The 26,841-nt window shown below is 39.1% G+C and overlaps 1 protein-coding gene across 1 annotated transcript in view; it reads right to left on the bottom strand.

Annotated features, from left to right (window-relative positions):
* YES1 (YES proto-oncogene 1, Src family tyrosine kinase) overlaps positions 1–26,841 on the bottom strand; it is a 52,855-nt gene that overhangs the window by 12,961 nt on the left and 13,053 nt on the right. The window contains exons 2-3 of the mRNA XM_040586159.1: positions 5,482–5,754; positions 1,104–1,203 (exon numbers count right to left, since the gene is read on the bottom strand). Coding sequence (XP_040442093.1) covers positions 1,104–1,203; positions 5,482–5,746 — 365 coding nt within the window. The 5' untranslated portion in view covers positions 5,747–5,754. The remainder of the gene's footprint in view (positions 1–1,103; positions 1,204–5,481; positions 5,755–26,841) is intronic.

Raw genomic sequence — 26,841 nt, 5'->3', positions numbered from 1 at the left:
AAAACACCAGTTATCTCCTCCACATATAAACAATACATCATTCTCTAGCACCTATAACGTCCCCACATATGAAAGGCAGGTTAAATGTAGGTAATGTGTTATTTTAATTATCAAGGCATCTAAAATAGTTTGTGCTGCACCTCAATACATTTTTCTTTTCATTGTAAGCAACATGAATGCCCCTTAATAGAATTCTGCATTTTAAAGATTTGGGTTTAGTTTTGTTTTGTTGGTTTTGGTTTTGAATGTAAAAGGATTTTATCTATATATGCAAAATGTAAACCTACAATAAAACATTTTATGGCAGACCTGTGTAAAGAAAATTCCCAGTTCTCTAGTCTTCACCTGCCCCTCCCAGATCATTCTGCCTGTACGATGACAGAAAGCAATGAAGGAAGCAGGAAGTCAGCTAATAAAATTAGAGAACTGGACAAATGAAAACTACTACATGTATGAATTAGAACTATTATGGCAGCCAAAAGCTGCATGTAAAGAGATCTCCAAGGTGAACAAATTATTTCCTTTTCACTAGACTTGCTGTAATACTGTAATGCTGATGCAACTGAACTAGAACATCAAACCACTCATAAGCTACCTGAGCATGGATTTACTGTGGAGGCCAGCTAGACTTCCATGGCGAGATGTCCCTGCCTCCAGGCAGTGCACTCACCTCTGGTATTTCACAGTGCAGTGCTGCCAGCTGCGCCCACCTCCCCAAGAGATATGGAAACCTGTCAGAGAGAATCTGCAAGGTACAGAGCCTGAGATGGGACAGTACATGTCTCCACCTCTGCTGCCCCAAAGGGGGTAGCTGTGCCTCACTGGAGCAGGGAGTGGAAGGATGCCACCCAAGCAACTGAGGAGGAGAGGCTTGGAGCTGCCCTAGTCACTACAGTGCTACATCTGCACCCAAATCCTGACCTCAGCCTGAAGGTTACTGTCTTACCACTATCAATATTTTAACTCCATGCTTGCTGAACATTGCATGCATTCAAGGAAAAAATATCTCTTCACTGAAACAGGATACACAGATTGCAAGAAGAGTTGAGAATCTATTTATTCCCAACAACAACCAAGTGAAGTTTGTGAAGGAGAACACTTACGTGTTATTTATTATCTGGAACCGTTCACCTTTCTTAAATGAAAGGTCATCTGTAGTTCTAGCTTCATAATCATATAAGGCCACAAATACAGTAACACCACCTTAAGAAAAAGAAAAAAACAACCCTCATATGATACAGCAATAATGTAACACTTGATTTAAGGACTTGCTTGCGAACAACTCATCAATTTTGAGCTGGAAGCAACTAAACACTCTGGGTTGCATCTCATTTTGGAAGCTGGATCAATAATCAGCTAACTTCTTAAGACAGTGGAAAGCCTACAAACAGACACCCTAAAAATATGCTTCCACACCACAAAAGGCAGCTAGATACATCACTGGAAGTACATTAATAATTAGAGCACTTGTATACAGAAACCTGCACAACACATCAGCAGTAGAAAAAGCTCGCTTTTTTATTAAGCTAGCTTCTTGTTAAATGCAATTCTAGAAGATCCTACACCACCACAACCGTAAACCATCAGCCACTAATTTTTACAGAAGTAGTTTCCTATAAATAAGCTATAAATAACTGATGTGTTCCAAACCTTCTGAGGTTATATATCAAGGAATTGAACCAGAACTAAAAGTTTTCTGTTGGGGACAAAGGCATTTCTCTGCTTTAGGACCAATAATTTTTTTAATTCAATCAAGTCTCCCCATCAGTGAAGCAGACCCTCGCTCAGGATGATCCATCAGTGCAGTACTCCAGAGAACAGGGACTGAGATACATCTCAGGAAAGCAGCTGCAGTTCACCAACCCTAAGGAATTCGCTTCCTCATCCCACTTCTGGTACAGGGCACTTTGTTGAACATGTCCCACAAATAGGATACAAGTGTGAGAGGTGGATGGTAGGGAGGCTCCTATACTTATGGTAGGAAAACTTTTTCTATTCTTGAAAGAACTAAGCTATAAAACTGGGCTAAAAGAGAAAGAGGGAAAGGAGAACAGGCTATATGAGATGTACAAGTGAAAGTTGACTTAGAAAACTGCAGATGGGCAACTGAGAAACTTTTTAAGCTCTAGAAATGCTATTTCACAGTCTAAAGGAAATTTAGAAAACCTAGTGATAGTCCAAGCAATAATTTATTTTAAAATGTATAATATCACATCTCTAACATGCACATATATGTACCAGGAAACACATGCATCCAATTTTAGATCTCACAATTCACAGTACAGTAATCCAAGGAAGAATACATAATGCAACAGGTATTGTCTACATCTAATATTATTTTGCAGTGTACACTTTCTGATGTAAGAGTTTCTAATCACTTAAATATTTTCATTTGATTTAGAGTCTTCCTGTGATTACAGACTCTCAGCAGGCCACAGCTGGAAATGAATTTACAGTTCCTCTAGGAAAAACAGAACACAAAATCCCCACAGGAGGTTAGAATAATTGAGAGGGGTTTTTGAAGTGTGATTTATGAACTATAAATGACTTAGAATACTCCCTAGAAGTTAACAGTTCCTAACCAAAGTTAAAAATCAAGATAGTTCTACCAATTTTTGCCTGCATTACTATCTACTACATGGAGCAAGAAAACTGTGGGTATACATACCATATTTGCACAAACAGGAAACACAAGTTATGGAAATAAACCATCCCCAGAGAGTTCTTCAGCACATGAAGAAAATCAATACTTTCAAGTTACAATATCACAAAAGTTTTTAACTGCATATAAAGAAACTGGGAGACTCCAAGAACTTTGCACCAAAATGTACATCTAGGAAGATACTAACCTGGGAACCAGAGAGAGGTAACGCCTCTAGACAATGTAGCACTAGTCAAAGTAATGGATTCAAATGTAAACCATGCAATGAAAGAATTATCGGTAATCATCAGTATTTGTGTACCCTTAAATATTTTTAAAGAAAGAATTGAAAAAGCTAACATATAATTCTTGGAAAGTTTTGATTCCAACACTTCAACTCTTCTGACTCCCAAGTGTTACTTACTTCACAGCAAAGAATAATAAAATATGGAGAACAGCATCAGCACAGAATATTCTAAACAGACACTGCTCAAATAGTTTTTGAAGTCTCTTCCAGCTGTTTTCTTTGTGAGTCACTGCAAGGTGATTTAGTTTAGCTGTTCAAGCTATTTGTGGTCAAAACTTTTCCCTTGAAGTTTATCCTTTTGTTAGGTCAGTATTCCCATCCTCTGAGACTGGTTTTGGAGAGAATACTTTCTTTTTCAGCATGAGGATTATAGAGAATTATTGCTTACACAGCTTCATGGAAGGCAAGAACAGTGGTGCATTTTTCTGTTTGGATTTTCAGTAATATGAATTCTATGAATTCAAAGTATCTGATGACTGGGAATGTGTAATACAGGAGCAGCATGACTAACTCAGATTTCTTCTCCTTTTCTGCTCTAGAGGAATAAAACATGGCTCAACTCTTTTCAGCCACCTCACTACGGGCCATGATGACAACCATATCATCCTCTTGTCAGACATCACTGATGGACTGGATAAGTACTACTGACACTTACGTCCTGTTTGACAAACTCATCTACTCTCCTCTCTTGCTAAACAAAGGGCCACAGAATGCAATCCAGTGTTTTATTCATCACAAATACAGAGCTTACAGCCAGATGAAGTTTGTCATCTTACTCATTCACAAAACCACCCAATTATGATGGATCTGAAAATCGGTACTGAATATACCAGACAATTGCTAGTGCAATTCTATTTATTTATTTATAAAGTGTGTTTGTTTGTGGATGGGCTGACTGTACAAAAATGAGGAGGAATAATTACATATGCAGCATCATTTTACCTGATTGCAAAATGATAGGAACATTCACCCAAATTCAGCCTGCCTGCTGATAACTAAACTCACACTGATGAGGTATTAGTCTATCTTGTCATGAGAAATCTCTTCTGCTAACTCTGGTCCAAGATATAACATGATTAACTACCAGCAGGAGCAGGGACAGGCAAAGGAACATCCCTTCTGGTCTCTGCAGCAAAGGATCTGTGGTACCTGGCAGGGGGCTACATCCCTGATGTCTGGTAATGTCCAGGAGTGCCTGCATGCAACTGCTGGAGATTCCCACGTGAACAAAGAACCAGATCTAGTAAGAAGAAATACACAGAGTTCTTGGAGAAGATGAAACATTATAAAAACTGTCCTCAGTGGAGCTAAAGAATAAAAAGAAATGCTGGCCTTACTTCATTTCTGCATATGCTCATCCAAAACAGGGATTCTGAGCTGACTCAAAGATTTTGAGACTGGAGAGATTCTCATTTTAATTATTTGTTTTTTAATTAATTCCCAAAAAGGGACTACATTACCTGATAATTCATATTTGGTCTTCTGAATTGCTTAATGTCAAGGTCACAGTGGGTTTTCATGGATCTCAAATTTCTTGTGTTTAAAGGATTTTAAATGCCACTGTAACCAAGCAAACATTTAATCACTGTGATTTTGCTAACATTAGAAGTTTGTGGGAAAACTAGGAATAGACTAATGAAGAAATATTTACTGTGTTTTGTGCAGTGTCTGTGGAAAGCTTCTAGAATAAATTCCTTCCTCTCTCAAAAAAAAAAAAAAAGAATCACAGCTTCCTCTCAAAAATATCCAGTAAAACTACTGAAATTAGCCACGTGCACAAAATCAGTATTTTTGTAAAGAAGTTTTTAAGATTTTCATATAGAGGTGTGTTTGTAACATCAAATGTGTATATTGCTTTAAAATGCTGTATCATCAGAGACTTCGTATCTCAGCCAAGAAGGTCTCCGTGCCTTGTAAATTCTATTATTACATTTTCAACTTTGGTTTTAATATGACCATCAACAATGAGAATTCTTCTCTTTTGTTTCGCACATATTGTTCATACAGTAAAGTGCACAGAATATACCGCCTATCCAGCTTAGCTTTATAAATGAACACATTTGATATTGCATTAATGTAAGTAAGTTAAAGCTAATGAAGTGAGTTTAAAAATCAGTTTAAAATACTTCCTGAATTTGAAGTGTTTTTCATTTTGCACCTCTCCAAAAGTTTAAAGCTATTATCCCATGTGCATCCATTTGTTGTCTCACACCTCCAACAGTTTAGAACCTCTAACACAAGTTTTTCAACTATTCCCATTACTGCCTTTAATGTCTTAAAGTTCTCTGTGCTATGATCCTAACTGTGCCTACCAAAAAACAAAAGCCAAAACAGCCAAGCCTCAGTCACTGGTGAATATGGGCTGTAAAGATACTGAAAATCAGAAATCCCTAAAAGACAATTAATTTTAGATTTGCAATTTATTTCTGGTGGCAAGGGGTCATAGTGTTTTTTAATATGACTGTCAGCCTTTAATAGTTAATAATAATATTTTATTAATAATAATAGCAGCATCAGTTTATGTAACACTCACCTGTTAAAGTACTAGGATATGGACTTGGCACAGCTGAAAATGAAGATGATGCTCCTCCAAAGGGTGTCATTCCTGAGGGCCCTCCAAAAGGAGTCATGGAATGACTATTAAAATTAACTGCTGATCCCTTTATTGACGGTGACTGTGTTGCTTGGCTGGAGTCTGATCCATAATGGCTGACATGGGAAATAACAGGTTCTGGAGTATTATCAGTTCTGTATTTCATGGATGGACCTTTATCTTCTTTGCTTTTAATGCACCCCATAGTTGCTTCTGTGAGAATGAAAGGAAAAAAAAAGAGATTCACCTCCATGTTGTGTCTTTTGATAGTTAACAGAGAATATTCCCAAAAAGTTCCCCAAAATGCTGATTTATTACTGTTTAAAAAAACCAAAACAAACCCCAGAAATTGCTACCACATGCAGACTATAAACTCTGATGAAAAAGAATCTAAGCCATTCCCAGACCAGAGAAGACCTAGTTATTTCCCCGTGCAACATCACATATTAACAGCATATTTGATTATTCTTCAGCCCAGTTCCTTGGTGGGCTGTAAATAGTAAAAAAAAAAAAAAAAGAGAGAGAGAATCAGGCAACAGATGAGAAAGACACTGAAGACTTCTATAGCAGGGTGGAAGGGGAAACAGATGTGACAAATCAGAGTAAATTATATAAAGCAAATGTAAAGCAATTATATGAAGAAAATGAGTGAGGCATTCCTGCTTTCTTTTTTATGCACCTGTGCAATAAGGTCCTGCCTGTCTGGTGGTATTATAACTAGTATCTTTAAAGATGCAGAGTTTTCATCCATTGCCCGCCCCCCAAATACGACTCACAAACAAACCTGGGATATTCACAGCCAGAGGACAGGGTTAAGCTCTAGACTCTAGCTAGAATTCGAAAAGAATTTAGAAAAGTAATTACAACATCTGTAATGGTTTAGAAACTGAACCGCACCCAGACAGGTGACAATTTATAGGTCTGATGGCCCACGATTGCCACCACTACAGGCAGCCTGTGCCAGAGCTGTTCATCGAGGGCGACACCAATAACCTGCTGACAGAGGCAACCAGAGAGGAGCCATGTCACCAACAATTAAAATGACTATGTCTTAAGAAGTCCCCACCTGCCTTTTATTAGGTAGTGACAACTGATAAGAGGCATCCTCTGGCTTACCCCAGCTGGGAAACAAATCAGGAAGAAAAGAGGAGTCTCTATTAGAAGCAGTACCAGCCTGGCATAAAAACTCCTGTATTATGGGGGCGGGAGCTAAAAATCTACTTTAACTTCAAAAGTATAAACCTCCACAGAAATCAACTGCTCTGCATTCTCTTAACGAATCATTTTTTAAAAAAAAACAACTCAGCAGCAGCCCAGAGGAATAAATAAAAGTCTTTTGGTAACTACCACAACAGTTTCATGGACTCTAACTAGCAATTAGGGAAACACAGCGTTTCCCATTGTTTGTCTAACCATTTTCTCCCTTTTCAATTCTCTCTTTTCTTGTTAACTATTAGACGCAGAAATATGGAACAAAGTAACTCTTACTAAACAAATATTGCCTTAATATAGTCACACTGAGAGAAACCAATACCCTCTGTATAACTAACCATTACAATATTAAAGATACCGCAATTTCCTCAAGAACCATTAATCAGAGTTCTTGGATAGAAGAAGGTCCGTATCTAGTGAAACACCATATGAAATTTAATGCTCATAAAGATTAAGAACACTCATCCTGTCAGTTCAGGCTCTAATGCTATAATGTAACACAACTACTGGTGCAGAAACAAGTAGCAACAAAATCAAATAACTGCATTTTTACAAATCTCACCGGAGTTTTACACAGAATAATGAATCATCATAAAAGCACATCCTTTTTTTTTTTTTTACTTCTGATACTACTATTGACAATTTATTAATTGTGCACAAATATTAACAGAGCAAGACTCAAATACATGCAGAATGTAATGTGTCTAAATACCTTACAAAAAGCACCTTACATTCTACAGTAGAAAGCCAGTTATTAATTCATGATACAAGTCAATCAAATACCCAACCACATAATTTTCATTTCTCTATCACTGCAAATAGACACTGTAATTTGAACCACTTTGTTTTGGCCATGTGGTTGCCTACTGTGAATTCTTGCCTGGCTCTGAGGCCTATTTCTTTGATTGTCTTTAAAGAAATGCAATCGAAGTTTTCTGCTAGCATTGAATAAAAGTCCATCATCACCTCTGCAAAAGTATCTTTGCTAACAGCACTGACTCCTTGCCTTTGGCTGAAAGTTAAGCATCACACACGATTCAAAAGTCCAGCACATTACTTACGTTAATAAAGTAGATTAGAAGGGAAATGTATGGACACTTGTACAATTAAGCATTAATCACAAATATTCTTCATCCTGGGCAGTGACAAGGCTACCCTGTACTGCAATTATAACTGTTATCACCCATACATGCTCACCCACTTAAGCTGTGGGTACAGCAAGAAATTACCTTTGGTACCTTGAGTGTGGCAAAGAAAAGCCCTTATTGAAGACCTGAATTCATTCTACAGAAATAGTCAGCATCTCCTCTCCCTTGCTTCTCCCCTCCCCAGCCACTTCACTGTTAAAGTAATCTTCTTTCAGAGATTAAGAGATTAAGAGAGAGTCAATCAGCACTTCAAAAAGAAAGACATTTAGAAATAAGCAGACGAAAATTCAAAAGCTCTACTTTTATAACTGCCTACCCACAAAACAAAATTAAGGAAGCAAACTCCTTAGCTTCTAAAATAAAAAGCGTAGGTGGAAATTCCTATAAAATACTGTGTAATGCATTTATGAGGAGGAACTAGAGGAGGGAAGATGACATAAACCAAGAGGGAGTAGTAAGGAAAGGAAAAATGACTGCCTACCCTATAGTGGGAAAACCCAACAACTTATTGTTTAGTCTTGTAATAAATTAGCGGAGAAAGAAAAGAAGTCCTTAAACATCCCTGGTATGCAATGTTGGATTTGCTTATTCTAGTACTGCATTTGTTATCAAAAATCTATGTAACTGAAACAAATTTACAACTATTTTTTCTCACCCTTTGTCTGACCAGCAACAAAAGATTACGGAATACACTTCTGTCATAAAATTCATGGCTCTCTTTCGGAAGCACTGAACTCTTTGTAGAAATAGATACAGATGAGAAGCTCCTGTTTGCTCTGTAGAAGTCCACCTATTTAAAGAAATGCTGGCCCAAAGTATGTTATTCACAAGCCACTGATTTCCCATTAGTTAAATCGTTATTTTAGACCAGACTGGTGTCTGAAGAAAACAATTTAAGTAACTCCAGCAGCTTGTTCTTTCTTTGAAACAAGCAATCTCCTGTTGGTTTTGATTAGCATGCCCACACGTTTGTTGGAGGGGGTCGGTGGGGGAGTCAGCTTGCTGCAGGTTTATCAGGAAACCATGTTCAGCAAGGTATGGTCTAAAAGCAAGATAGATGAAAATAATCCCATGTTATAATGTTTTCAAGAAGTAGCAGAAGCTAAAATGATAACTGGAAGGACAGCTGAAGGTTCGCAGAATGCCCCAAAAAATCAATACAAGAATGAGAGTACTCCAGGAAGCAGTCATCAAATGAGATTTTAGTGACATCTAATTTGACTTGGGTTTTTTGGAGAAGTCATACAAAGGGCAAAAAGTTCATTGTCATTCAATGCTCTACAAACGCCTCAATGACAGAGGACCCTTAATAACTCCTCTGCCAAATAAGAGAGCTCCAAGAAAGTCAATGCTGCCCTCTTATCTTCCCAACTCCATTTTATAGCAGAGCGCTGGACCACAAGGAAAGCTTTGTTCAACGAAAGTTTTTTAAAAAGTGTGGCCAGTAAAGTCTTTGTGGTGGTTTTTTTTTTTCTGCTTTCCTTTCAGAAGGATGACCTACCAGCCCAAGAAAAATGAGTTTCTCCTCAAAAGCCATGACATTCTAGGATAAATGTTTCCCTCGGGGTGTCTGCAGCCTTGTCCATCCAGCCCAGACACATGGGTATCACAAGGGAACTACTTGTTCATCCAATGTGTCTTTGTTCTTTCCAGTTGATAGTTACAGAAGTTCCTTGGGACACAGGCTCCGGGGAGTGCTTGAAGAAAGGTCCCCTATGGGTGCGAAGGAAGATGCTAGAGCTTTCTTTGAAAAGAGGTGATTTTAACTCAGGTGGATAAACAGACAACTGGTTACAGCTGGCTGCCTCAGAGCAAAGCAGTCTGCAAATGCCTCCAAACACTGTATTAATTTTCTCAACATACTCTACCCATTGGCATCGATATTTTAAGAGCTAGATGTTAGCCTCTGAAACCCTGAAGACCAAAAGCTGCAAGAGCCTCATATTCGTTTGATTTGCCATAATGGATTTGGTAACAAAACCTGTTCATTAGAAAAAAAAACAAGATAAATCAGGAGTTTCCTCTTGGGGCCAACTTGAGGTACTGTTCTGATCCTGCACTTCTGTTAGGATGCAGCACTTCCCCAGATGCCTTTTGGAGACTTCATCATGATGTAAGGCCAGGAACAACAGCCACCTGTAGCCATTCTGATGTGCTGCAAAGGGAAAGACCTCTAGGGAGCTGTTCTCCTTTCAACCTCTAGACTAAAACAGGTACTAGAATCATACAAGAATTAAATGTAAGAGGTAGGGCAAAAGAAAAATCACTAAGGGGAAGGGCAGGTTGCAACATTTCTTTTTTCCATTCCTGGAACTGTTCATACAGCCAAAAGAGCACATAAATAATTTTTCACTATGAAGAAAGAGTCAAGTTAGAAAAACAAGCAAGTCAAATCTCTTTCCAGAAGGACAAAACAAGACTGCAAATATCCTCCTGCCCAAAACCAATAAAACAAACAAAACCCCGCAACTAATGAACAACCCTCCATGCTACATAACATAAAAAAGAATTTCATTTGAGGTTCCCAAATTGCTAATAAAAAGCTTTTTAACAAATTTGAAAGATTTCCACTGCTATTCTAGCTTCACTTCTGAGTTAGCAAAAAAAAAAAAAAAAAAAAATTGTTTCTGTCAAAAAAAGAAACCTTCACTTCTCAAATGTGAAAGAAATATCTAACAAAAAGGTCATCTTAACTTTCAACTAAAGTAAAGATTTAAAGTTATTAAAATGTCATGCAATGACGAAGACAGAACATTCTGTGGGAAGTTTGCTAATGGACCCGTTAGCTGACAGCTGACCATGGCTCACACAAGTGCAGAGCTGACTCTGCATGTCACTGGAGACATGTAACCTATACTGGGTTTTTGTACACAAGGCAAACAACGAAGAGCATCCACCAAACAGCTGTTTTCAGCTGGTGGTGTCAAAAACTCTTTTCTTAAGTGACATGGACTGAAAGAAAATAAGATAACTGGAAAAGAGGCTAACAACCTCTTTGGCTGTTAGCTTGGACAATACTTGTACAGTTTGGCCAATACTGAAACATCCAACTAATTCAGTCCGTCTTTAACAGGTCACTGCTTTGGCATGAAAATGTGAGTGGGCTTTCTTGTCTACAAAGCAACCTGCCATGTTTGTAAAGGAAAATAAAGAATTGTCCTGTGTTCTTTGCAGAGTATACACAATTTTCAAAAATTATGCAGTTTTTACCATGTGATAGCTTCTCTCTTATGAGCTGTCATAAACTGCAATACCACAAACAACCCATGGTATTTCAAAGAACGATGTTCTACTGTATTCTGTTTTATAATTAGCAATAACATCAATGTAACAACACCTTAGAGAGTCTGTATCATTATGCATTTAAAGTGCAACTAACATGACCCTGTAATTAACAATCTAATAAAGAGCAAAAAGTGAAGATAAAGGAAGAAGCGTAAGAAGAACAGACACTGAAGCAAGGATTTAGGTTACTAGAATTTCAGTGTTTACCATGCATCTTTGTGCAGTTCTACCCAGAAAAGTAACTATAAAACAGTATTATTAGACTTTAGGTTGCCCACACACTAAAAATGTATTTAAAAGTAAGAAACATCCTTTTTATCACCGACTAATGCAATCTGAAAATTTTGATCCTAATGTTTCTACAGATCAAATCCTGCTTTTATCATGACTATAAAAACATGTTTAAGAAAAACTTCGGGGGCTGCTGTGGTAATGCTTTTGATTTCATAGAAGCAGAACAAACCCCATATTGTTTGCTAATAAATCTACAACTAGCAAACCCAGCACAGCGAACTATACAAAGACAGAAAAAACAATGAGTACAAAATTGCTTTTCTAGATGGACAAATATTACACATTTCTGCTCTAGTTCATGGTTTTTACAGGAATCACAATTTTAAATCTGCATTAGATTGACAGACTGATCCTTCTATCTGGCTGACAAGACCACTACAACTGTGCTCTGAAGGAATACCAGATCTCGAAATACCACCTGGAAAATTAGGATAAGCAGGAATGGAATAAAAAAGAATAGGGTCCTTCAATCCTTCACGTCTTTACATTATTTTCTTGACTTTTTTTTTAATGGAAGCATAGAAGTATGATTCTTTGAGATTTAAATGGCTTAGATGTGGGAGACTTACTCAGATGTATCAGACTTTGGACACCATATCTATGAAGGAGACTGAGCATTTCCAGTCCTGCAGTTTGAATTGTCCCATACAAAGGCTTCTCTCCTGAAGAAGCACAGGTGGAGCTGCCACAGCAGACAGTACAACCCTCACATCAATCCACACCAAGCCCTACCATCCAACTGCAAGGTCCCGTTAGATGCCAGCTTACCAAATTGAAGGAAAAATTAACTACTGCAACAAGTTCTAACAAAAGAAGTAGAATTAAAGATTATCAGTCAGGCAAAGTCAGGAGAGATGTGGGCACTCTCAATTTTTTGCTCACGTTCCCATCTTCCTTTTATCTGGACCAAACATGTAGGATCTCCTCCCTCTCTGTATTTGGACAGCTGAATCTATATGGACAGTCCTTCATTTTTAAGGCAGGCAAAGGCTGCGGAGCATTTTGGAGACAATGATCACATCATGGATGACACGTGGCTGGCTCTGCAAAATACACACTCGTAAAATTGTGTTTATTTATAACCAGTTTCACCTATACTATCTGAGATAGATTTCCTTTGACCAGATGTTGTACACAAGCATAGCAAGAGAAGGTGGCTTTTCCAATCAGATTAGTAAACAGTCAGGAAAGAAACTAGAGGTGGAAGAAAGCAAGCCTGCTGTAATTTTAAAGACTCCCCTAATCAAAGATGATCTAGTTCAGTATTCTGTCTTCAGTAGTGGCCTCTGCCTCTAACCAGGAGCTCTTCCTTCACCATGGGCCTGGGCATGGACTCTTGACAATGAAGACTGTTGTCTCTCTGTAGAATGAGTAACCAGCAGGGGATGCCTTAGAAGCTGAGAGGAGCAGGATGAGCATAAACTGCTACAACCTCCACCAGTCTGTAGCTCAGAAAGTCCACAGTCAGACGGCGACTAAGGACTCAGCTACATGATGAAAGTCCTACAGGTGTGACCTAGTTTATGAATTAAAACAAATGTAGTTATGTTGATGCAACATCTGCAGAGGATTTGCATTTTAATGTAAGTACACTTTTACTTGAATCGTTTTATGCTGCCTGGTTTAAGTCAGAATAATCATAGCCAAGGAAATAAAAATAGACTGCTATAATGATACATCATAGCTTTCTGTTCTAGACAAGGCTTTTGAAAACCCACAGGAGGCAAGTGTTACAGCCAAAACCTGGACTGAGATCTTCCAAGTGCGAATGTAGTGGCCTGACTTTCACTCTGATGCACCCGAGAAAGGCTTCCTCATCAAAGCTGCTCAAACACCTGAAAAAGCATACTCCCATCAACAACCTCCTTGTCTTCCAGTTGCTCACATGAGCAATCTCTACTTCAGCTGTAAGCTGCCTACCCTGTGCGCAAAGCAAAAGAAAGCACAAAAGAAAGATGCTGGGTGGAAAAAACAAACAAACAAACAAAAAAATACCCAACACCCCAAACCCACCTGCAGTAGGCACAGAGCCTAGCGGGGGTGGGGTGGGGTGTGTATGTACCTGACTGACAGCCGGAGGGAGCTGCTTCTCACTTCAGAGCAGAGTGCAAGAAATATGTCAAATTTATATGTTTAAACTTAATTGTAAAAAAACCTACCAGTCGCTAAATAGAAATTCTAGCCTAAGAAAGTTTGTTTTCAGGATCTATTCTGAATTTGCAGTGAAGTCAGCATATTGTTCACATCCAGAAAAAGTGAAAAATAATCCATGTTTTTGTACATCCAACAACAAAGCTGCCGACAAAGCGAAGGCAGATGATGCAAAAAACACAACCCTGATGGATACACAATACTGATGGACTCATTTTCTTTATTCCAGTAGTCAAGATTACAAAAGGAAGATTAAATATCAGAATTGCAAAAGCAATTTTATCTACTAAAATATATAACACATATACATGAGACCATTTTTAAAATTCAGTTATGTCTAGCTATACAATTTCAAGCCTTTAACAGACATTTTCTCTGACAACAGATGATACCACAAACAACTAATATATTTTCTAGACAGCATTACTGATGCTCCATTGTCTTGAACATCTAAATTAATAATTTATTAATTAAAAAAGAGTTAATAAATAAATGCAAGCAGAAAAGGACAATTCTGGTTTTCTTCAGTGCAACAGCTATTTTGATTAATCTGTATATAATTACAATTATCTTAAAAATTACAAATCTGATATATGCAAGGTCTGGACAAAAGGTTGTTCCAGAATACAGTAAGATGCATGTCATACCTTGTCAAAGCTATCTAGCCTGTTTCAGACATAATTCAGGAACAAATTTAAAAATAGAAATATTTTGTTTTCATTGAATCCTATTTGGAAAACAGCAAAAAGTATGCCTGGTACCATGGAATATTATTATACATGCCATTTCCAACCATTCTATTTAAGTATTATTTACAAAAGAGATGCCTCCAAAAGTTATTTAAAAACAACTTTTAATTATGTTTACTAAAGTAAATTAACATTCTGGCTTCTGGGTCTTGCAGCAGGAAGTAGGCAAACTGCCTTCCCAAGGGAAATCTGTGTTACAGAAAAAGTGAATTAAAACTTACATGGTAGAAAAACAATTTGCAGCATTTTTGTTCTGAAAAATTCTATAAAAATTTAAGCACTTTCTTACACATGAAAAATGGACTACAGCATTTGCAAGCTCCTAGAAATTCAGATTCTGAAATTTGTATGAATCTACAGTATGTTGGTGGACAAGAAACTCAACGTGAGCTGACAATGTGCACTTGCAGCCCAGGCAGCCAAAAGTGAAGACAGGCTGAGAGAGTTGGGGTTGTTCAGCCTTGAAGACGAGAAGGCTCTGGGGAGACCTTACAGCAGCCTTCTGTACCCAAAGCGGGCCTGCAGAAAGCTGGAAAAGGACTTTTTACAAGGGCCTGTAGCAATAGGACAAGGGGTAATGGCTTTAAACTGAAAGAGGGTAGGTTTAGATTAGATGTAAGGAAGAAATTCTTTACTATGAGGGTGGCGAGACCCTGGGACAGGTTGCCCAAAGAAGGTGTGGATGCCCCATCCCTGGAAGTGTTCCAAGGCCAGGCTGGATGGGGCTCTGAGCAACCTGGTCTAGTGGAAGGTGTCCCTGCCCATGGCAGCGGGGTTGGAACTAGATGATCTTTCAAAGTCCCTTCCAACCCAAACTATACTATGATTCTATCCAATTCTGTGATTTTTCATCTTCTCAGCTCGGCATACATTTAAAATTATATTTTAAAATGACAGAGAAATTCAGTATTAGCAAGAATCCATTTGCAACTAATTTAGTCAGCTATGAAATACAAAGGAAAGGAACAGTCACAGGAACTCAAAAGAGTCATCAAAAAAAGGTTCAACAGATGATTGTTAGAATCACCCAAATTACAGCACAGAAACACTTTTTGCTAAGGAATCTCATGGAACTTAGATATAATTTGTGTGTTTGACACACTGTTACTTTACATGTGCACATAACCTGCTTTGTAGAGATTAATTTTCCCATCTACCGCTTGCCAAATGTCACCCTAAGTTGAAAGTAAGTTCCCCTTTATTCTCAATGTTATTTTATGCAACTATAATTGTCATAATTAGCATGTTAAGAAAAATCAGTAATTGAAGTATTTAAATCCAATTACTAGCAAAATGTTGCTTCTCATTTATTCAAGGGCCATATACCCAGATCTCCTTCAGCAATTAGCTCTTTGCTGAACAACAGGAATTTCAAGAAGCCAGCTGGAAAGTATCAATCTTTTGACTAAAACAAAAAGTAAAAGAATGCATAAATAATTACAACCACACATGTACATAGTTCTTCACTCAACAGCTTATGTTTTCCTTTATACATAAAAAACAAGTTATAAGTACCATTAATTGTAAAGAAATTAAAAATTAAACAAAAAAATGTAAGATGACACCTGCTAAATAACACCCTTATTAAAAGGGAAGAGCTGGATGACATGTTAACGAAACAAGAATTATTACCCTATTAGCTATCATTACTGCTGTTCTACTGCTTTCTATATTGACAGATATAATGGCACTCATAGTCAAGAAGACCAGGAGAAATTACCTTAACTAGCTTCTCAGGCATCTTGCACAATAGAGACCATAGGGCTGCCCTAAATTAATTTCTCTTGTTATGGTTTTTAATGTACACAGATGCTCCAATTCATTCAAAGTGACCTGTTATGGAAAGCTCAGCCATACTGGATGAGTTCTAAATTTACACACAGTAACCATTAAAGTACATGGCTTGGGTCCCATCTGAATTTAATGCCAGCATCCAGCCAACAGTCTTGTTACATCTTTGCCTTGGAGCCCTACCACCACACCATTTCTGTTCCTTGCGTAGGCAAGTAGATCATGGCTCTCTTCAACCTTGCCCTTGGCAAGGCTGATGCAGTCCCACAACACTCCAGTCTAGCAACTGGGTTTCCAGTCACTCAGCCATCTCATTTTCCCCAAGGTCCCTCAGCTTTTTCAGTGCCTCCCCATTACCAGTGATCACCAGGGACACATGGTATTCCAGGTAAGGGCTATTACTTAATCCTTTGTTCATAGAATTATAGAACAGTCTGGGTTAGAAGGGATCTTTAAAGGTCATCTAGTTCCAGCCTCCATGGACACGGGCTTCTTCAACCAGACCAGGTTGCTCAAAGCCCCATCCAGCCTGGCCTTGAATGTTTCCAGATATGGGGGATCTACCACCTCTCTGGGAAACATCTTCCAGTGTTTCACCACCCTCATAAGTAAAGAATTTCTTCCTTACATCTAATCTAAACCTACCCTCTTTCAGTTTAAAGCCATTACCCCTTGTCCTATTGCTACAGGCCCTTGTAAAAAGTCCTTTTCCAGCTTTCTGCAGGCCCGCTTTGGGTACAGAAGGCTGCTGTAAGGTCTCCCCAGAGCCTTCTCGTCTTCAAGGCTGAACAACCCCAACTCTCTCAGCCTGTCTTCACAGGAGAGGTGTTCCAGCCCTCTGACCAGGTTTGTGTCCCTCCTCCGGACCCGCCCCAGCAGGTCCCTGTCCCTTCCAGTGCCGAGGCCCCAGAGCTGGAACAGCTGCGGTGGGGTCTCACCAGAGCGGGGCAGAGGGGCCGAACCGCCTCCCTCGACCCGCTGGCCACGCTTCTTCTGGTGCAGCCCAGGGTACGTTTGGCTGCCTGGGCTGCCAGCGCACGCTGCCGGCTCATGTCCAGCCTTTCATCCACCAGTGCTCCTAAGTTCTTCTCTGCAGTGCTGCCCTCAAATTGTTCCTCCTCCAGTCTGTAATTGATACTGGGAATTGCCCTGACCCAGGTGCAGGACCTTGCACTTAGCCTTGCTGTATTTCATGATATTCACATGGGCCCATTTGAGACTCTAATATTAGTTTATTTTGGCAGCAGCCACTGTCCCTTATGATTCTCAGGTCTTTTTCAGTACTGCTCTAGAACAGACATTTCCACATACTGAAAATACGTCCCACATCTATCTTTCTAGAAGTACAATAATAATCTTGCTGTACTAAACAGGCATGACTCTCAACTAGTCCAGATTAATCACGGAGCTGTGAGACCAATTTTTTTGGGGAAAAAAAAAATTATCACTCATCTGAAAATGGAGACAACATGACACAGTAGAAGTCTCACCATTACCCTATCCAGGGCTTCTTACAATTATCTCCAATACTCCACTGCCCCGTTCACCATCTACCCTGTGAGCACCTGGCACTGTTTTGCAGCGTGCATGGAGCTCAGCCATGCAGCAGCTCTACCTTCCGAGCTCACCCGCTTCTGCAGGAGAAAGACATTTCTGCTGCACCTCAGCAAGCACACTGCAGAAGGAAAGCACTCATATTCTTCTTGTCTTGGGAGGCAAAACTGGCTCCTGCTCCCCCTCTCCCTCAAAAAAAAAAATCTTAATTCTTTGCTTTCCAAACCGAAGTGTTACTTTCCCTCATGTTCATGTTGTTTCATTTGCCTAAGGAATCAAAATACTTAACTCTTTCCAGCTCTAGACTTACAATTCGAGTGACACGTACGAGGCGTACCAAGCCTGCAATGATGGCACGTAATGGAAAACCACATAGCATTCACTTCCCATTCTTTGCTGGCTTTCCTTTAGACTCATCTTCTGATTTTTCCTCTACTAATTAAAACTGTTGAAAGGGGTTTAAACACAGTTCACAAAAGCATCTCTGAAAAAGATATCAAAGACAAACTCTTCCTGAGGGTTTTTTATTTGAAACAAAGGGGAATGAACCGTCTCAGCATTTCTTGTGATGGGGAGGTTTATCAAAATACAGCTCAATAAAACGTTGAAGTCTTCAGACATCTTCTAAGGACGTGTTAAAGAACACCACTTTCTGTTTGTCTTTTAAGTACTTCCATATTAGGCAATGGGCCTTCCCTCTAATTTAGCATTTTACAGCTCAGATTACTCTCTACCAAGCAGGCAACACAATCCAAGCATGAACACAGATGAACCAGTCAGCAGCATGGAAAACGCATTATCGCTCACGACTCTTCAAAGGTGTGCAAAGTTAACAGGGTTAAACCACGACATGAACACAGCTGGTAACTTGGTAAGTTAGCTGCTGGACAAGATACAAAGTAAAACAGGAATAGATGAGAGAGAGAAGAGCGCGAAAAGGAGAGTGAAGAGATGCTAGAGCAACAACTGGAGTGCTATGAGCTCTGTTTAAAAGAAGAAACAGTATTAGGAATCAAAGAAAAAGAAAAAAGCAATAGAAAAGAGTTTTGATACATTTAATGTAGGTAAATACTGTTAACCTACAATAGGGTATACCACAGCACGAAGACGTCTTTCAGTTTTTACCGACACGTTCAGATAACACTCTTCAAAACAGGTAAGTAAAATGCATTGGCCATTTTGTGTTCCCAGTCATTCTGGTACCTTGTTTTCAGGAGTATACAATGTATATTTAAAGATTCTCTTCAGGCTAAATAACTACTAGTTTAGCAGCAAATTTTCTTGTTCTTAACTAGTAAGCAGAGCTTTTAGCAATACTCTTTTGACTCCAAAACTATTGCCAGAAGGAAGAACAATTTCCATTTTAATTAAATGTTAAATTGAAGGGTGGGAGGAAGATACTAGGGATTCAGCAGAAGCATGCATGTCAAACAACTTACTCCTCAGTAACTTCCATGAGGTATTTAAATTTTGGTCACTGGTCAGAAGGACTTACGTTACAAGTAATAATGAAGGAACCAACAAAATAACAATATTCAAGAAGAATTAATGCTGCCTGATAGAAACACTGTAATGACAGAACTTTTCCTCTTCAAAAATAAGCAGCATGCTTAAAATAATGAAATATGTACCTTGCTGCAGATTCTACAAGCTCAAACTGCAAATTTCAACAAAACCAAGTATTTATTAAATAAAAATAAAAAAATAAACATTTACGATTATTTTATTTTACCATGTTCCCATAAAACAACAGAAAGGGAAGAAAGCCCTGTTCCATGTCTCTCCTGGAGGGTAGACAAGAGGTATTTTATGTAATTTTATGTTATCTTCTTATTCAATTCAGTGTTCTGGTTCTTCTTTTACTGATCCAAACTAATGGTTTTACAATACGTAAAAAAACTTGTATTCCTCACTTCTCACAAGCTTAAATAGGAAGCTGTGTCTAAGAGAAGGTTAAAGGTGCTCCCTATCCAGCAGAAATGGGATTTCTTTGATAAGCCTCAAATCTTCCGTACTCCAAAAATTCCTAAAGTCCTCACCAGTTTTATAAACTTTGTGCTTCTAAATGTCATCTTTCAAGCAGGAAGCAATGCAATACTATCATCCCACAAATCAGCTTTAAGAATCAGTTCTGCAAATTTTTAAGCACTCTCTTCTAGACTAAACACAAAATGCATCTGCTGAAAAACAGGTTCTGCTGTTTGCAGCAATTTGTGGACTGCTCCCTGCCAGAACCCACTGCTATTCAAAACTATAATACTAAGAGTGATAACCCTGAGGCTGAGCAGAATTAGAAGTAAACACCTGTACCTTCAGCCACTGGAAGAGTGGCATAGTTCACTGGCAATGGGTCTAAGGACAAGTAAGATCTGCATAATACAGCACTAAAACCCCAAATATACAGTAAGAAGAAAGGAAAAACGAGAAGGGAGTAACTTCCCTGGAACAGTCTATAGGGAAGAAGTAGGTAGCACTTCATACTTCTACCAAACACTGGATGTAATTCAACCTGAAGAAGGGATATTGTCCCCAAGCAAAGTCAAGTGGCGAGCTCAGCAATTGCTCCTCATCACACAAACGGACAGGTTTGCATTTCTGCTCATACAACACCCAGCCTTAAACTGCCACACTAGGGATGGGGAGAACTATGCAGCCGTTCTCAGCTGGTAGACTGCTGGGGTTTTTATGTCTCCTCTTGTAGGGAAGGTGCTTCTTTCTAGGAGTACCAAGCAACTTCTATTTGACAAACACTCTGCTACTGTTAAGGGCTGCCAATGTGCTTCATCTGTCCTTGTATCTTCCTGAAGCATGTCATGGCTGTGACTTCTGACTTTTGCTATTTCTGTTAGAGAGCTAAGAACTGTTCTACATTCTTGTCAGTACAAATAAGGAGTCCACACAATATCTGTACAGCACCCCATTCTCCCAGCTGGGAACCTCACTTCAGTTCCCAGTTTCTAACCAGTCATTTCCCCTAAGCTCCTAGTGGGGAACTCCTCCTCCCTCCATGTTTGTATCTGGTGGAGGAAACTGTTTGAAGGATGCACGTTGCTATGAAATACATAACCTGAATGTCGTTATAAGTTTTATTCTAATCCCAAACTACTTTTCCAGAATATTCAGGCTGATGTAGGAAATAAAATAATACTCACTTTAATGTAAAAACATACAAACCCCACGTATTTGACAGAGCTCCATCAGCCTTTGATATAGAACTGAATATAAGTATAACCAATAGGATAGAAAAATAGTAGTAGTCCAATAGCAATGGGATTGTAGTAATTTCTTAGTTTTGATTCAGCAGTAAGGATAGAGTCTGATGGCAGGACTTGATCACTGTGATCAAGAGGATAAAGTTGCCTCAAATTATGACATAAAAAGCAAGAGTTCCCAAAAGTAAAGAAAGAGAAAACAGCAGGAGACTGCCACTGACAGGAATCAACACAAACAGAAAAAAAGAAGGGGGGAAGATTAGGAGTTTTCAAGCATGGCAGAGTGACCAAGCATAGCACAGCATGAAAAGTACCTAAAAAGGATACCAGCCATTCCAAGTATCTGCTCCAGACAAAAACAAACAAAAATTAAGGTAGGTATCTGCACTGCCTATCTTTTGGTCTCGAAAATTTGAAGGCTGGCTCACCTTACACAGGCTTCCTGTATAACCAATGGAGGGACAACACACTCCTCTAGAGGAACAATGATTTTAAGGACACGGGAATATTTATTTTTCTTTCAATCCCTGACATTTAACAGAAAGTTCAGAGCAGAAAAAAATAATTGTGTTATATGCCCTGCTCTTCCCACTATGCTAGTGCCTGTCATCATTTCCCCACCCCAAAAACTAAACCAGTTGGCAACAAGACTAATCAGATAGCTTTGCAGAGCTAGATGCTTAGAAATTAGGCAGTGTGAATATACCCTACTTGTTAAGTTTCTGCCACAAAAACCTGCTTTAAACACCACAACATGTGAAATCGGCTACAGAGTGCTAACTTTAAATCTCTGGAACCTAATTTATGGAAGAAAACAAAAGACTTCTACTCAATTGCTGTGCCAGTCAAGCTAGTGCTCTTTCAAATAATTGTCTAGTTTAAACTAATGAAATTTATATTCAGTAATGGACTTCAGGTGGAATTCATCTTCCAAATTTAGACATCCATATGGGGGTGAGATGAATCATGCAGTGAAAGTGTTTATTTCTCTCCACTGACTATAAAGCGAGCCTACAAAACTAGCTCACATATAGGCAGCCAACCCTGGTATTCACCAACCTGTCTCCTGATAGATAATGCTCAAGTGTATGCTGCACAGCATGCTAATCATCATGTATCACTGAATCAAAAAATCAGGCTAGAAAAGTTTTCTTTCAACTAGGTGAGAAGCAGCATTGCCCTAAATTAGCATCTGGAATTAGCTTAAGTTGTAAGTAAACATTAGCAGTCACTGCTTTCCCCTTGTGCAACAGTTAGAGGTCTGCTAGTGGAAAAATAAGCACACCTTTCAAATAAAACCCAACGCATCTGACATCTTTGTATAAATCTTAACACCAGTTGAATATGAAAGGAGTATTTTAAAATAATGCACCCACCCACAGAAAGCTATCCAGAAGCGCGTATCTTCATAACCTGATGCATAACTGGATGAAAACATTACTAAGTCTACTAATTGCCTAAATGTTAAGAATGTTTCTACAGAAAGCAGGGACTTAGGATTCAAAAACTAGTGACACAGTCAAGTATACTACTAAATCAAACTAGTCTATTAAGGTTGAACCAAACAGTAAAAATCTTCTGTGATTTGTGCAGCTGTCACCTTAACAAAAGGAACAGGGCAGCTGTATTAAATAGCAGCCTCTTGTTTCAAATAGTGTGAATCTTCTCAAATGCATTATTTTTGTTCAGCACAACGTCCTCTTAGCATTACTTCTCCATTTATGAGTAGAGAGGTCCCTTGATTATTTCAATAGTCATTACAGACACAAAGAAGTATATTTTTATCGATAAGCTTGGCACATACAACAGAGATACAGGGGCTTAGCACATCTGGAGGAGGAAAGGGCAATACAAAATCACCGCAAAGGAGTCTGAAGGGACAGCAGAAACAACCAGCCTACAGACAGCCCAGACCATGCATTTGTTCAATCAATGCCCACTCAAACGCCTTTTAAAATATGTCTTTCCCTAAAGGGCCTCTATTGCACGCAGAGCATACGAGAGAGATGCAATTGGAAGTGCATCCATTACATGACCAAAAAAGTACTATGCAGCAGTAAGAAGATGAAGTCGTATGAAATTAAGCTATTGACTCGACTCATATGTACCTGCAGTCCTACCCCTGCTCTGAATATGATCCTTGTTTCATGGAGATTTTATATTTTGGTAGCATATACAAGGTCACACAAAGAGAAAAGTATGTAATCAGTAGCCCTAAGACACCTTCTAAATAGGTTAACACCCCATTTTGGGGCAAAGTTTGAATGTTAATGCTGGAAAGGATTCTAGAAAAAGAGTAACACAAAAAAACCAGGGGAGGTAGGCTTTTCAAGGGAAAGGCTGAACTGAGCTAGACCCAAAGGTCCATGTTCATTCAAATACCCTCTCACTAACAGCAGCCAATAACAGATACAGAGCGACGCATGTAAGAAGAAAACAAATATATAGTAATACTTCCCCAGAATACCCCCTGAGCCCCCAACAGTTTGCAGCAGCAGGATTTCCTGGACAAGAACAGGTATTTGCATTTGATGATTCTTCCACAAAACAGCAGTTTCTCTCTGCACTAATATAATGTTTAGCCTCTTTAAATTCCTGAGGCAAGAAATCCTATAGCTTAATTACACGTTCTGTCAAGAACGACCTCCTTTTGACTGTTTTCAATTCATCAGCTGCTAGTTTCATTAGATACCTCTTAGTGTGTGCACACTAAAGACAGTGAATAAACACTGTATTTATGTCCCATTGGCTGCTGAACACTTTACAGAATTCTGTCACACCACATTTTGATCACCTTTCCTACTGAATTCATACTGCTCCTCTTACAGAGACTGTTTCATATTTCAGATTTGCTCTTCCTAAAAACTTGAACTATGTTCTTTTTGAGATGGTGGCAGGGGTAGGGGTGAGCAGGGCAGAACTACACAAGATAATTCAATTTTTTAAAAAACTACTTTTTTAAACAGTATAATCATTATTCTCCCTTTCTCTCCTAACCATTTCTAGTGGCAATAATCAGCTTTGAGCTCATCCTTTTATATAAGGCAAGCTTGCTTCTCCCCACCTCCAAATACACCACATGAAGCAATTTATGCGAAATTTCATCTGCCATTTTGAAGTCCGGTTGCTGAGCAATGTCAAATCCTTGTGCAGCGCTAAGGTCTGCCTTTGCATCTGCTACCCATCAGTAGTCTGTGAGCTCATGTTTCTTCTTTATCCTTTATGAACTTGAACGTTCTCCACTACCATAACCCTGGAGAACTGTTAAATGGAACCCCTCTCCACTCTGTTTCCTCCAACTGTCCCTTTCTTTTATTTTAGTCATTAAGTTAATCACAGAAAATCCTCTCCCCTATCCTATGGCTGCTTAGGTTCTTCAAAATTCTTTGGTGGGGGCCCTTGTCAAATGCCTGTCAGACATCCAAGTAAACTATTTCTGTCAGATCTTGCTTATTCATGTGCTTGTCTTCAAGAAACCTCCAGTGAGTTTGCAAAACATGACATCCCTTCACAGCAGGCTCTTAACTCTTCCTCAATACATCATGTTTATCCATGTTATCTTCATTATTATTTTGACTGATTTCCTTAGAACAAATGTCAGGCTTAGTGATCTGCAGTTCCCCAGATCTCTTCCTGGAGCCCTTTTTTTTTTTAAAAAAAAAATAAAATCAGTGTCACATATGTATGTAGGTCATACATAAATGAACTTACACCTTAGCTAGATCTTGAATTTGTTGCTAACTGTCTATGGTACAATGAACCTTGCTTGCTCGCCATTTGGAAAGCTCTACTACTTCTAAGTGCAAAAGCAAGCCTCTCTAAAGACATGCAAGTGGGTTGGTTTTTTTCCTTAGAAGGTTTAAACAGGATCTTTGGGAAGATCAGTACATGATAAAGATTTACCATAACAGAAATACTACAAACATTTAGTTGTATCAGAAGAACTCTCTTATCTTTCCAGTCTGTAAATGACAGTTCCAGAAAGATAAGCTCCTATGCAGCAGTAGCCATTCAATAATTTAATAGCTGTCCTAATTACCACAAAACACAAATGAGCTTGTGAAAACATAGTTATTCATTTGCAAATGAGGCAGTGTTCAAAGGGAAGTATAACTTCTAACATATTGCTATAAGACTGGAACTGAGAACCTCTGCAAAAGTACAACTAACAAGCAGGCAACTTGAGACAAAGACTAAACCAAGCCAACTTTCAACATACACAAGTATTTTAATTCTCACCAGTTTTGTGAAGTTGCACTTTTGTTTCACAAGGTTTCTAAGTGCCCTCTAAATTTCAAGTCCAAGTTCACCCAAGTTTTCTTCAGCATAGTGCTTTCATCTTATTTTTCACTTGCAAGTCCAAAGACGAAGAATTGAAAATGAGTCCCATCTTACTTAACTGATGAGATGCCTTTCTGTGAGGCAAGCTCAAATGCTAGGTTTCATGGTGACCATATTTCTATTGGTAGAATGTTAAAGTTATTCATAATAATGTGTTCAAATCCATATACAACTGTTTCAGCTCCTTTTTCACCTCTACCTTTTTTATTAATCTAACGTAAGTTTGTAGTTCTAACACCAACAGAACAGCAGCATGGATTCATCAATTCAGTATGTTTAGTCAAATGCAGGGACAAAACCAAAAAGCCCACATCTTATCACCACTGGTAAAGAGACGTTGGAGCAAGCCTAGCATTCATATCCTAAATTTTTACAGCATTAAGAAGAAAAAAAAAATTACCCTATCATAGGCACCGAAAAAAACACCTTTCCAAATACCAGATGAAAACATTTCCTTGACTTAAAAGCCTCTGTTGCTGCTAGTCTTCCATGCAGCAGAGAAGTTAACGGTATCCTCACCACTGCTGCCATGGGAGTGGGGAGAAAATACAGAAGACAATATAGCCATAAACAGACTTGATAATAACAGCAGAAAGCTAAGAAACCCAAGAGAACAATGCAGTTGCAGAGTTATCTCCCCCCTCCCCAAGTGGTCATAAGAAAGCTGGTAGAAACAGAAAAACATTTGGCTGTCAAAACAAACAAAAATATTCTGCTTTTCAACACTTGTGTTCTGTTTCATTTCAACTACTACACTTACTGTTGTGGCCCTATTAAATTCTTTCATGAAAATCACAGAATAGCTGAAGTTGGAAGGGACTTCTGAAGGATGCCTACTCCACCCCGCCCTGCTCAAAGCCATTTAAACAATGGCATGTTGCTCAGGGCTGTGTCCAGTTCGCCAAGGACAGAGGCTACACAACATTTCTGGACCACCTGTTCCAGTGTTCACTCTTACAATAAAAAATCTCACATTTTATCCTTAAGTTTAAATGGAATTTCCTGTACTACAATTTGTGCCCATTGTCTCTTGTCCTGTCAGCGGACACTACTGAGAGGAGCCTGGCTGTGTCCTTTTTCATCCACCCCAGCAGGTATTTAAATACCTAAGATCTCCCTGAGCAGCCCCAGCTCTCTCAGGCTTTCCTCACAGGAGAGTTGCTCCAGACCCCTAGTCACCTTAGTGGCCCTTTGTCAGACCACGTATGTCCATGTGTCCCTTGTACTGGGGCACCCAGAAGCAGACGCAGCATGGCAGGTGTGGCCTCACCAGTGCTGAGCAGGGGGGAAGGATCACCTCCTTAAGCTGCCAGTAACTGTTTTCCTGATGCATCCAGGACACCTCTGGCTGCCTTTCCTGCAAGCGCACATCGCTGGCTCACGTACACCTTTTCCATCAGGAACCCCAGGTCCTTTTCTGCAAAGTTGCTTTCCAGTTGGTTGGACCCTACCATATACTGAAGCCTGGGGTAGTTCCTCCCCAGGAGCAGGACTTGATATTTGCCTTTATTGAACTTCATGAGGTTCCCATCAACAAATTCCTCTGGTCTGCCAAGGTCCCTG

Source organism: Falco naumanni, chromosome 3 (assembly GCF_017639655.2).
Source record: "Falco naumanni isolate bFalNau1 chromosome 3, bFalNau1.pat, whole genome shotgun sequence".
Classification (NCBI taxonomy): domain Eukaryota; kingdom Metazoa; phylum Chordata; class Aves; order Falconiformes; family Falconidae; genus Falco; species Falco naumanni.
Note: the sequence above shows the minus strand (reverse complement) of the source record. Positions and strands in the feature narration are given on the sequence as shown.